This window comes from Pseudonaja textilis, chromosome 3 (assembly GCF_049901715.1).
Source record: "Pseudonaja textilis isolate UNSWEBS1 chromosome 3, rPseTex1.2, whole genome shotgun sequence".
NCBI lineage: Eukaryota > Metazoa > Chordata > Lepidosauria > Squamata > Elapidae > Pseudonaja > Pseudonaja textilis.
The window spans coordinates 128237640-128249709 of record NC_141992.1 but is presented as its reverse complement, the minus strand read 5'-3'; the positions used below and the strand labels follow the sequence as shown (position 1 = coordinate 128249709).

The 12070-nt window shown below is 39.8% G+C and overlaps 1 protein-coding gene across 3 annotated transcripts in view; it reads left to right on the top strand.

The window, feature by feature from the left end:
- Positions 1-12070, top strand: part of DROSHA (drosha ribonuclease III) — a 122552-nt gene that overhangs the window by 91268 nt on the left and 19214 nt on the right. For all 3 annotated transcript variants that reach the window (XM_087930749.1, XM_087930748.1, XM_087930750.1), the window contains exons 23-26: positions 3935-4005; positions 6280-6324; positions 9754-9911; positions 10813-10918. In XM_087930749.1, the coding sequence (XP_087786875.1) occupies positions 3935-4005; positions 6280-6324; positions 9754-9911; positions 10813-10918 (380 nt within the window). The remainder of the gene's footprint in view (positions 1-3934; positions 4006-6279; positions 6325-9753; positions 9912-10812; positions 10919-12070) is intronic.

Sequence of the window (12070 nt, the reverse complement as noted above, 5' to 3'; positions counted from 1 at the left end):
GCTCATTTTTCCTGGAAAAATCCAGCCCTTATGGATAAGCATTATATGTGAACCAAACCAGCGTGTATTATTGAATTTATTATTAGAACAAGCCAAAGTACAGTGTGTCATGAGAACAAAGTCATATATAGATAAAGCTATCAAAACTCTGGGCTCAAAAACTTGCTGGAATGCCAGAATTACAATCACAGTGTTCCAGCCAAAATTAATTCCTAGTTAGCAAAGACTTTATTTCAGGATCATAATTTTGGAGCTAAGGAAAGAGACATTTTGTTGTTCCTATTATTAAGCAATTGGAAGTCTGAAAGCATCGCTACTCAAATGTGAGTCACACAGAGATCTGACAGTACATCCGGATCTATCTTTTATTTTTCCCTTCCCTGCTCTCAGTTCAGCGTGATTTCTTCTCTAAGGGGTTGGGGTACAAGTGGTGAGATTATTATTGGATATCTTGTCTCTTTCTCCCGCATTTTAGCTTGCCTGCAAAAATGTATTCTGGGTCTTTTCTCCCCTCATCTTTTTATTTTATTTTTTTTCAAACAACGTAACAGCCATAAGGGTTCTGCTTCAGGCTACATTGTGTTTCATCAGATCAAAATAAGGGGAGAAAGCCATCCATCTTAACCCGGCTTGCCTCTTCACACTGCTTTGGTGTTTAATGTTGAAAAGGAGGGGGAATATTAGAATGGCAGACATGTATAACCAAAGAGATATATCTCCAGTATAATTCAAATGCTTCAGTTTTTTTTTCAGATGAAACAAAGTGGGGGATTGAGTTTTCTCTAATAGTGCTATTAATTGGTATAATAAATCTGATTTGGGAGCTAGTAGAAGTGTGGGGTTGGGCCAGTGGGTGGGGATGGATGGATGGATGGATGGATGGATGGATGGATGGATGGATAGATAGATAGATAGATAGATAGATAGATAGATAGATAGATAGATAGATAGATAGATAGATAGATATTATAGTTAATAGGTAGGGAGATAGAGATGATAGTTAATAGACAGGTAGGTAGATAGACAGACAGAAGACAGACAGAGATATAGATATAGATCAAGATAGATAGATAGATAGATAGATAGATAGATAGATAGATAGATAGATAGATAGATAGATATGATTGTTAATGGGTAGTCGGGCAGGCAGGCAGGCTCTTACCTAATAGAAACAGCTAAATTCAATGTTTTTGAGAAAGGTCTGAATTATGTTTGTTTTTGCTGAAAACACATTAGCGGCTTTTGTAACTTTTGCTTTTCAGAACTGGGGTGGCCTTATTTTTCACAAGAGTGGAGCCAGTCAGATCCAAATAATGAGATGGGACCCATTCAGATCTTAGGGGCAATGGCCTACCCATAACTAAGGAAGCTGCTTCCTTCTTTATCTTTATAACCTACCACATGAAACGACAACTGTCAACAGGGAATAAACTATTCTGTCCAGAGAGGCTATCTACATCATTGAGGATTCCTCGCATAAAAAGACTCTATAGATAGAAGGGGATCTCCACCAGTGGGATGGTTGAGTTGTGCATACAGTGTGTGAAATAAGGGGTGGGACAAGTGCAGTTATCCCCATTTTGTATATAGGTCAGTGGTCCCATTTTGTAATCAACATATGCCATTCTAGTATGCAGAGCATAAGTGAGGATTTGCCTTCCAAGCTTGGTGACCAGCTGTGTTGTCTTATATTTCCGTGTTGTTTTATATTCCGAGAATTCCCAACCAGTTGCTCTTTGTCTTATTAAAATAAGTACTGTAGTTAGCCAAAGAAGAAACAGGTGAAATTCAACTAAAGGATCACACACTGAGCATTGTGAAATATAAATGAAAAATGTCTCTCAAATCAATCAGAATAGAGCTGGAAGGGACCTTGGAGGTCTTCTAGTGTAGTCCAACTCCCCTCCTCAAGCAGGAGACCTTATACCCGTGATGGTGAACCTATGGCACGTGTGCCACAGGTGGAACTCAGAGCTGTTTGTGCCAGCCACAGGCAAACTTACCTCATTGCGCATGCATGCCCCTTACAGCTGATTTTTGGCCTCCCAGAGGCTTCAGGAAAGCCTTTGCAGGCCGAAAAATAGGCCCGTTTCATCACTTCCTGTATTTCCAGAAATACTGGAAGTGATGAAACGGGCCCATTTTTTGGCCTGCAAAGCCTGCAGAAGCTTTCCTCACTAGGAGGCTGAAAAAGGCCTCAAATGGGCCGAAAATCAGCTGGGAGGTGCAGTGCAGGTAAGGGGGCAATGTGGGAGATTGTGGGAGGGGGGGGCACACATTGTTTTCTGGCTGCTGGCACATGAGCGCACGCATGCAAGCGCTCACACAATTTTTGGCACAGGAGCCCAAAAAGGTTAGCCACCATTTCAGATGGATGACTGTCCAGTCTTTTCTTAAAAACCTCCAGTGATAAACACAGCAAACTGTTCCACTGATTAATTGTCCTCACTGTTAGGAAGTTTCTCTTTAATTCCACATTGCTTCTTTCCTTGATTAGTTTACATCCATTGTTTCTTGTCTTGCCTTTCTGATGCTTTGGAAAATAAATTGAACCCCTCTTCTTTGTGGCAGCCCTCAAATACTGGAATACTGCTAACATGTCACCCCTAATCCTTCTTTTCTCTAGACTGACCATACCCAATTCTTGCAACCGTTCTACATATGTTTTTCTCTCCAGGTCCTTAATTGTCTTAGTTGCTCTCTTCTATGCCCTTTTCCAAAGTCTCAACATTTTTTTTTGTAATGTGATCAAAACTGGATACAGTATTCCAGGTGTGCTCTTATGTCAGAGTATATTCATGAACTGGAATAGAGAATGGTAACAAGGTCAGCCAATGAATAGACATAGCAACTAAGTCAGCCAATGAGGACTGTTTGGAAACTGAAACGAGAAGTAGCCTAGGTGTGGTTCTATATTAAGCTGTGCAGCTCTGAAGCTATGTTAAGCTCTGAGTCTGTCTATTGAAAATGAAACTGCTTCTCTCCTCTGCTGCGTGTCTTGCTTGCCTGCTGAACTAAAATGAAACTGAGCTCCTGAGTTGCTGTTCTGCTCTTAACTTGTAACATGTCTGCTTCTGTTTGAGTTTGCTCCATGTTGGAGAAATCTACAACTGGTATTGTAAAATTTACTTTATATGTTTATAAAGAAGACAAATGAAGCCTCAGTCATCTGTGTTTACTTTTCTGGCGCTGAATTTACGCTGCACATTTTACTAAGGATTTATAAAGCCCTACTAATACTTCACATGATTTTGATTCTATGCCTTTGTTTATACAACCAAGGATTGTATTAGCTTTTTTGGCTGCTGCCGCACACGGTTGGCTCATGTTTAAGTGATCATCCGCGATTTATTTAGTCCCTCTCACATTTACTATTTTTGGACCAGGTTTTAACTAATCAGTACTCGGTCCTTCAAAATCAAAATAATATTAAGGTACTTTTCCTGGCAACAATGAACAATTGGTTTGACATTGCCTTTTTATTCTAAACAAATTTATATAGTATTTTAATAAGAAATTAAATAACAAAGATGAATCAGAAGGGTTATCTGTTCGACAGAGATTTGTTTACTTTTGAAGCTCTGGTTTAAGCTAGTTGCTTTATGGGGAAATTAAAAAGCAAAAATCTTTTTCGCTGCAAAGAAAAAGACTTTGCCATACATTTAAGGAATTTGCATATGAATTGAACAAGACCGCACTTATTCATGGATGTTTGCTCTAGTTTCACTACCTACATGTAACAAAAATTTCTGTGGATAGTGGCTGCCAACCCCTTCCCCTTTCTAGCTATTATGAGTCAAATGAATATGAAACAGTCTCTTATCTCCTTAATTTACAGGTACTGTAAGTGAAACTGAAACACATGTGTTAGCAGCCTCAAGTTTGCAACTTCAATGGGTTTAAATGCAGGCTTTTGGCACATTCTCTCACACAGGGGCAGTTTACCTGGAGGGAAGTCTTGAAGAAGCCAAACAATTGTTTGGACGCCTGCTCTTTAACGACAAGGTATGACTTCATTTCTGTCTTGATTATAGCTTGCACCTTGTTTTCTGCTTTTCTGTAGTGCTTCAAATCAAGTGCTTCAGAGGAAAATTGAAAAGAATCCTGCCTCTCTGAATGTAATACCTTGATCTAGCAAAATAAAGCAAAAGATTATTGTAATTACTGCACATACCCGGTTTTCTGCTCTAAAGACAAGGTACCAGAAAAGACTACTCGGTAGCAAGTTTCTATTATCTTGCTCAGAAGGAGCATGCAAAATGGGGCAATCTAGACAATCTTTCCCATGTCTGACATAATTTATTTGGGGATTGATGGGAGGAAAACTGACAGTGCTGAAGAGAACATGGGTGTAAAGAGAACAAATGAGAAGAAGAAAAAGTTGAATGAGACCAATGTGAGATAGCAGGAAGCTGCGGAGGCTGGTTCAAAGCTCCTCTGTAGCCCTGTAAGTTCGCTGGATGATTTTGAGCAAGGGTCTCCAACCTTGGCAAGTTTAAGACTTGTGGACTTCAGCTGTTAGCTGAGGAATTCTGGGAGTTGAAGTCCACAAGTCTTAAAGTTGCCAATGAATTCCTGATGGAAAGTAATATTTAGGAGAAGCAAACACCACAGATTGCTGGTGATGAGAAACGATAAGCCAGTGTAAGCTTACACACTTAAATCAGTTTGCTTCAGAAGATCATATCAAAAGTTGTGCTTTCAGCCATCAGCACGTAGATCTCCTGATGCATGCAGGCATCTTGGGGAATGTGGCAATGCAGCTGAGCTGAGATGTAGGGAACTAGCAGCGCATAAAGGAAGGGAGGAATGCCTTTCCTCAACCCGTGACTTCTCTCGTGCAAACTGCAGGCCAAGTACAGGCTGTAGTCCTCGACTTATAGCCACAATTGAGCCCCAGAATTTATGTTGCCACATGAGACATTTGTTCAGTGAGTTTTGCCCCCTTTTACAACTTTTCATGCTCCGTTTGTTGAGTGAAACATTGCAGTCATTAACTTAATGACACAGTGGTTAAATGAAACTGGCTTCCCCATTATCAGAAGGTTGCAAAAGATGATGACGTGACCCCGGGACACTGTAACCATCATAAATATGAATCAGTTGTCAATCCGAATGTAAATCACATGACCATGGGGATGCTGCAGTGTGAAAAATAGTCATAAAAAGTCACCTTTTTCCATGTTGTCATAACTTTGAACGATCACTAAATGAACTGTTGTAAGTCGAAGACTACACCTGTCATGCTCCTGGTGGAAACTGACCCTGAGGGAGAGGAGGAATAGCTGACAGGGAGTGGGAGTGTGGCTCCGGAGGCTGGGGAGAAGGCTGAGGAAGGGCAGAGGCAGCTGAGCAGTCAGAGAAGGACCCAGGCCCATCCCCTCTCCATCCTAGGGCACGTAGGGAGAAGAGGGTAAGGGAGAGACATGGTCTACTTGGAAGGAGAGGGCCTTGATCCTCTTCATGGCCTGCAGCTGTGACAACTGAATAAGAGTATGGACCTGCGTACTGGTGAACGCTGGAAACAAAGCGTGTAAATATGTCTAGTTTATAGTTCCTCTCTGAGTTTGGCATCCTTCCCAGTGTGTGTTATCTGTGGACATCCTCCAGCCCTTATCTTTCCTGGTTTGTGCTGCTTTTTTCCTTCTTTGTGTAACTGCTTGTGTGGGAGTTTTTTTGTCTTCCATCAAAGATATTCGAAGCTTGGAAGCAAAGTGAAGGAATAAAAGGGGCTTCCACTGTTTTCTGTGACTGTGTTTGTTTTGTATCCCACCCTGGGTCATCACACTACCTGTATGTTGTAAGAGAGAAGCATTGGCAGAAACAACCAACATGTACAGTTTTTATTGATTGTAAACTTTTGGTTTCATGCAGGTGAGGTTATGTGCAAAATATAATTGTGATCCACGTTCAAGCTTTGGTTAATTTGTCTTGAGGTTTTCCTTCTTTCCTTTCTTTTGGCTGGAGTGAAACTCCTGAATTTTTAGTTACAGAACTTTAAGCACACACACACACAAAAGTAACCCATTATGTAGTTCCTGAATGGTGTGTGTTCTCCCTCCACCTAATTGACATGAACTAAATGGAAGCACTACAGGCAGTTTGAACAAAGAATGCCTGCTTTTTAAAAATGAGTTTGCCAGCACTATTGAATTTGCAAGGAGCCAAGTCAGCATCTTAAGCCATTTCAGTCTGTTGCAGAATGACATTTTATTTAGCAATGTGGAACTTGTTAAACGGTTCCCTTGAGCTTTAAAAGCATCTTTCCACATTTTGCAGGACCTGCGGGAAGTATGGCTTAATTATCCTCTGCACCCTCTGCAAGTAAGTGTCCCGGCTTTTCACTAACGAATTTCAGAACAGTTTAAGGATGCCTTTTATTGGTCTTTTGTCTGGGTTGACATCTTTGAGCACTTCAAATGCACATATGGCCTTTGTGAATTTTTTTTTTTTTTTTTGGCAGCTAATAAGTGTCAAGTGCTCGGGCTTAAAGGCAGGCAAGAATTTTAGAGGAGACAGGTGGGCGGGCAGTAATTGGGCAGGCCGATGTCAGTCACAGGGCAGCCGCGTGGAAGACCACCAGCTTGGTGGCATCGGGGAGAGAACAAGCTGGCAACTTTGCTCAGCGTGAGACTATCTCCGGATGGAAAAAATGCAACAAATCTCAAAGCCTCAGGGAGGCAGGGCATCCATATGGCCTTTTCAGTGTCACCTGATTCCTTTGGGAGGATTCAGGAAGACTGTCAGCATCTCAGCTGGAACTTTCCTCTGCTAAAACGAGAAAGAGATAGAAAGCAGCTCTCTGAAGAAGAAGGTTCTTTTCTGAGCTAGCAACATTTCCTCAGGAACAGGGGTCTCCAACCTTGGCAACTTTAAGCCTGGCGGATTTCAACTCCCAGAATTCCTCAGCCAGCTTTGAATTCTGGGAGTTGAAGTCTGCCAGGCTTAAAGTTGTCAAGGTTAGAGAGACCCCTGCTCCTGAAGGAATTTATTTCCTCATCTTCTCCTGGGAAGGTTGATTCTTCCTTGATTTCCAAGGCAGGCAAGGGAAAAAGATGTCTTCCACCATCTCAAATGTAGAATTAAAAGAGAAGAATAAGAGCACTTCTTTCCAAAGCTCTTAAAACTTTGGGGGAATGTTCTTTAATGGACTCCTCTCTGATGGCCAATCATGTGCAATTTTGGTATCCCTGGACAGAAAGATACAAGATATAAATGGAGTATGTTATTCACAGTTATAGTATGAATACTTAAGGTTTTTTTCTTCTTCTGAAATTGAATAAGCCAAAATAGATGTTAAAAGTAAGGAGAAGTGAAAGAAAAGAATGATTTTTTTGTCTATCAATTTTTGTTATGATTGCTGCTCCTAAAAGTTTTATTTCTATGGTTTGCATATGAATACCTAAATGTGCTATAAACAGAATGTTGGTAATGTGCTATAAAGCTAGGTAAGTCCTATCATTTATTGGAGCATTGCATTGTTTATCTTGTAAAAATCACACTACTGGCTGAAACATCCCCCACGTTCTGGTTTTGTTCTTAGAAAAGCTAATTTTAACAGAAGTGGAACAAGGCCCTATAAAAAAATGCAATTAAGTTCCTGCAATATCCCCAAGTTTGAGCATCCTATTTTCACACTTTCAGCAAACATTCTTGCTAGCTTCCAGCTAAAATAATTTAATGGGAAAATATTAGATTAAAGAAAACAGGCAGAGGATTCTACAGTGAAATAAAACCTTTTGAATTATGTTTTTATAGGGAAAAAATGGAGAGATTCATTGATTACATTTATATCTTTTTTAAAAAAAATATCCGCGTGCAGTTAATCCATGGGCCACTGGAAAAAAATAGAATATATAGATATCGTAGTTAACATTCTGAAAGAAAAAAAGAAATCAGCTGGGAGGGGTAATAAAACTTGGCAATAGCTAAAACGGTACAGTATACCCAAGCATGAGAGAATAGGACCTCTGCAATTATCAGTAAAATTACAGACTTGGAACACATGAGGATCCTGAAAAAATTTCTGAGAACTCTTGGAACTATTATGTTTATACATGTTCGTAGGTTACTGAATCTTCCTATATTTAAAGCTAGGTTAAAATATCTTTCAGACTGAGCTTCATTCTTGTTGAGTTCACAGTCACTGACTGCTGTGTAGTTCTCATGGCAACATCATAACAGCATCTGGTTGTTGCTTTGTTCCAGGAGCCTTTCTTCATCTTCCCTGAGATTTGGGGGGGGATCTCCCATCCAACTACTAACCCAATCCGATTCTGCTTAGCATTTCAAGGTCAGCTAGGTGTTGTAGGTAGCATTATATCAGGATGTGTTTCAGATTAAATTTATGGTGCAGAATCTGCATTTAGTCATTCTTTCTCCAATGTAGTATCTTTCAGATAGCCCTTCATGGTTCATATCTAGAAAACCATGATAATGCACTGCTGAAATTTAGCAATGAAAATTAAAATTTAACCAAAATGTACCGGTTAGAGGATGAGATTTTTATATGTGTTTTAATCCACTGCTGGTTGATAACCAAAATAAAGAGAATTGAGTGATTTTAACTGAGAATTAGGAGTGGGAATGGGAACAAAGGATACGTTACATTGCTTTTCTCATCATCAGATGAACAAAATTGAACTGACCTTCAAGACAGCTTCATTATTTAAGGACACTTTTTATGGCTTTAGGGTGAAAGAATGGGAGAAGTACGCTATTCCTATTTCCTTCTCTTTAATTTCTGCCTAACTCTCCAGTGGGCTCAAATTAGTTTGAATATTGGCAAAGGCCATTTTTGAAAGGCATTAAAAGTAACGGATTGAATGTTTTGCTTAACAGAGACCTCCTCCTTCCCATCTTTACAATCTGTTCTCAAACTACCCCAAAAAATGAGCTAGAAAATATTGGGGTTTTTTTCCCTTCCAGGTGACTTCACTGGATGGCTTCCTGCGGCCTTCCAGGAACTTGGAAAGCCCAAGCTGTCCATCACTTATAAGAGATGAAGTCTAATAAATATGGAGTGAATAAGACTGGGGGAAATAGTTGTAGGAAAGCTTTAGTATTTATTTAATAAAGCATAGTAAAATTAAACAAGATTGCTGCGTAGGAGAAAAAAAAAATGGTGATCCTGAACCTTGATTGATTGATTTATTTTTGCGATGGCAATAGCATTCTTTAGAGTTTGCCATTAAAAAGTGCTTCATGCTCAGTTCATGCATTGTTGATTTTTTTTATTACTCAAATTTATGTTGCCGCCTGTCTCACTGAAGGTGATTCTGCTTAGTGCATAACAATAGATAAAAACGTAATAACAATTACAAATGCAAAAGCAGTAGTAATAAATATCCTAAATCTCCAAAATGAAGGGAGAATTTTAAAAAATGCCCCTTCAACAATGGAGTCTGGTCAAATCCCCAGTTCCGTTGAAGCCCCAATAACCAGATCTTGAGGGCCTTCCAGACAATCAAAAGGGATGGAACTAACCTAATTTCCGGAGGAAGGATGTTCCTTTAGGCAGGGGCCACAGCAGAGAAGACATGTGTCCTGGGACCCTCCAAAGGTAGATCTTTGGCCGGTGGTAATTATTAGGATAGCATTGCAAGCTATCAAAGCGTCCACTGTGCGGTGATTAAGACATCATATTACAAAGATGGAATGTAAAGTACCTAATCAAGCTCCTTCCCTTGCTTTCTGATTTCAGCTCTTAAGTTTCTCCTCTAAAATTAATTTGTTGTCCTCATTGTTTAACAGCTGCAAGAATCTAACACTGACAGACAGCTGATTGAGACGTCTCCTGTCCTCCAGAAATTGACTGAGTTTGAGGATGCTATTGGAGTAATTTTTACTCACGTTCGCCTCTTGGCGCGGGCTTTCACTTTGAGAACAGTGGGATTTAACCATCTGACGCTGTGAGATTTTTTTTCTCCTTCTCCCAAATAAATGCCTTGCACTTTCTTTCTGTGGGAAGACTGAGTGGCTGTTGTTGTCCAGGAAGAAAAATTGGGCTTGTGCTGATCTACAACTGTTTTCCCAGTTCAGATTTTCCCAAACCTCTGACCCTAGAGGTCCCACCAAAGCATCTTAGGGTTTGCCAGATTTGTAAACTTATTTGTTCCAGATTAGTTGAGATTTTATCACATAAATATTGAAGGACAAGAAACAACATTCTTGCTTACTGAGATGCTTAACTACCCAAAGTTTGCTTCTGGCCCTGGCATAAGTTGAATCATCTCTTCTGTTTTTAACTAGCTACAATTTGGCATTTCATTCAAATTAAGCAATTTGTGCAGAAGAACCATAGTTGAAAGTATCCAGAGGTTGTTTTCTTTTTTTTAAACGTATGCAGAACCACAGTCAAGCAAATGTTCTTTCACAGGGACATTTGATGCAATCCCCTCACTTCATACAGTTTATGTTTTCATAAAGTGATTCATAGCTAAATTTATAGTGGTTTACCCCTTATTACTTCTGACAACCTAAAAGCATTGTTTTGTCTTACCCGGCAGAAGTGGGATTTGCAGCAACCTGCAAAATGACATTCTGTGCACAGTGGCATCACAGAAATGCTGCAATTACGTGCATAATCATAACATTTACGTGGTGACATCAAATAAGTTTTGTCATTTGACTCCCCTTTGCTCTCCCACGAAAACCCATACTTAGCAAATAAAAATACACCGCATTGTCTTAAACTGTATGATACGATCACCAGCGTATTGTTCTGCCTTTTAAAAAAATATCCAGCTCTCTACAGCATTGTAGCATTGTTCCTTTCTCTGTATAATCTCTTCCTTTAATCTCATGCTTCAGGGGCCATAATCAGAGGATGGAGTTTCTGGGTGATTCCATAATGCAGTTGGTGGCTACCGAGTACTTATTTATACATTTTCCTGATCATCACGAAGGCCACTTAACGGTGAGAGTATCATTCATTATATTTGGCAGGAGTAAAACTGGAATATTCTGATTATGGAAGGAAATGGAGAAAAAGAGAAGAACTTTGTGAAAGCAGCAAGTGAATTATTCTGAGCTTAACCGAACATCTGCAGCCTCACTCCTCTACTTGCTCTTAATAAGGTTCTGTTAATTTCAAAATGTGTATCCTGCCACAATCAAGGAAATGTGATTTATGGAGCCTGAATGTGATGTTATCTCTTCCTTAAAACAAATCAATAGCTTTAATAACCATGCTGATTAAGTTATTTCTCTAAAAAACTAGAGGTAATTCCAGTTCATTTGCAGGAGAGCAAAAACAATTGAAATCAACAGAGGCCATTAAGATGGGGCGCTGTTCTTGCTTCTTGGAGGTGAATAGTTCAAGCAGCAACTTTATGAAGTTTGCTTTTTCTAGCCTCCTCCCAGCTTTCTTCCTGATTATTAAGCTAAGCTGTAGGCGAACAATCTTACATCTTAGAGGTTGTGTATGACTGTCATTCACAAGAACTGGGGGCTGAAGATCCATAAAGAGCTTGCAGGAAATTGCTGATTGGTTTTCTGCTGCCATTAGTGGCAGGAAATCAAATATTCTAGAAACCGGCAATCTCCAGTATGTTTCAAGAAGCGAAAGGGGTAAAAGAGGCAGAATAATGAATGGAGAAAGGGGGAGAAAGGAACGCACACATATATGTGAATGAATAAGTGCAGGCAACTAGGAATCTCTATGGTTCGCTTGAGTGTAAAAATAGTGCTCTCCATTGCACTGGGATGTAAATGCATTTTGGGGGGGGGGGTTAGGAATTTTAGGAACTACAGATCACATCTCTTAGATGAAAAATAGATGAAATCAAATTAGAGAAAGGACATGTCCAAAGTGCATTTTTCCTCTTCGTCATGTATTATTTTTTTCCTCTCATTCTCTGACTTCTATCTCTATCCTGCTTAAAATCCTTCATTTTTATTTCAGCATTTGCCCAAAGAAGGCAGAAAGGGGTTACAAAACAATTTGTGGGTGTGCTGGTTGTATCTTCATGGGGGCTTGACCCTCCAGATATTTAGACTTCCTCTTTTGATGGCTTAGCAGTTCTAATGGAGAAAGATTTTGAGGCTATGGATTTACTTGCTTAACAGT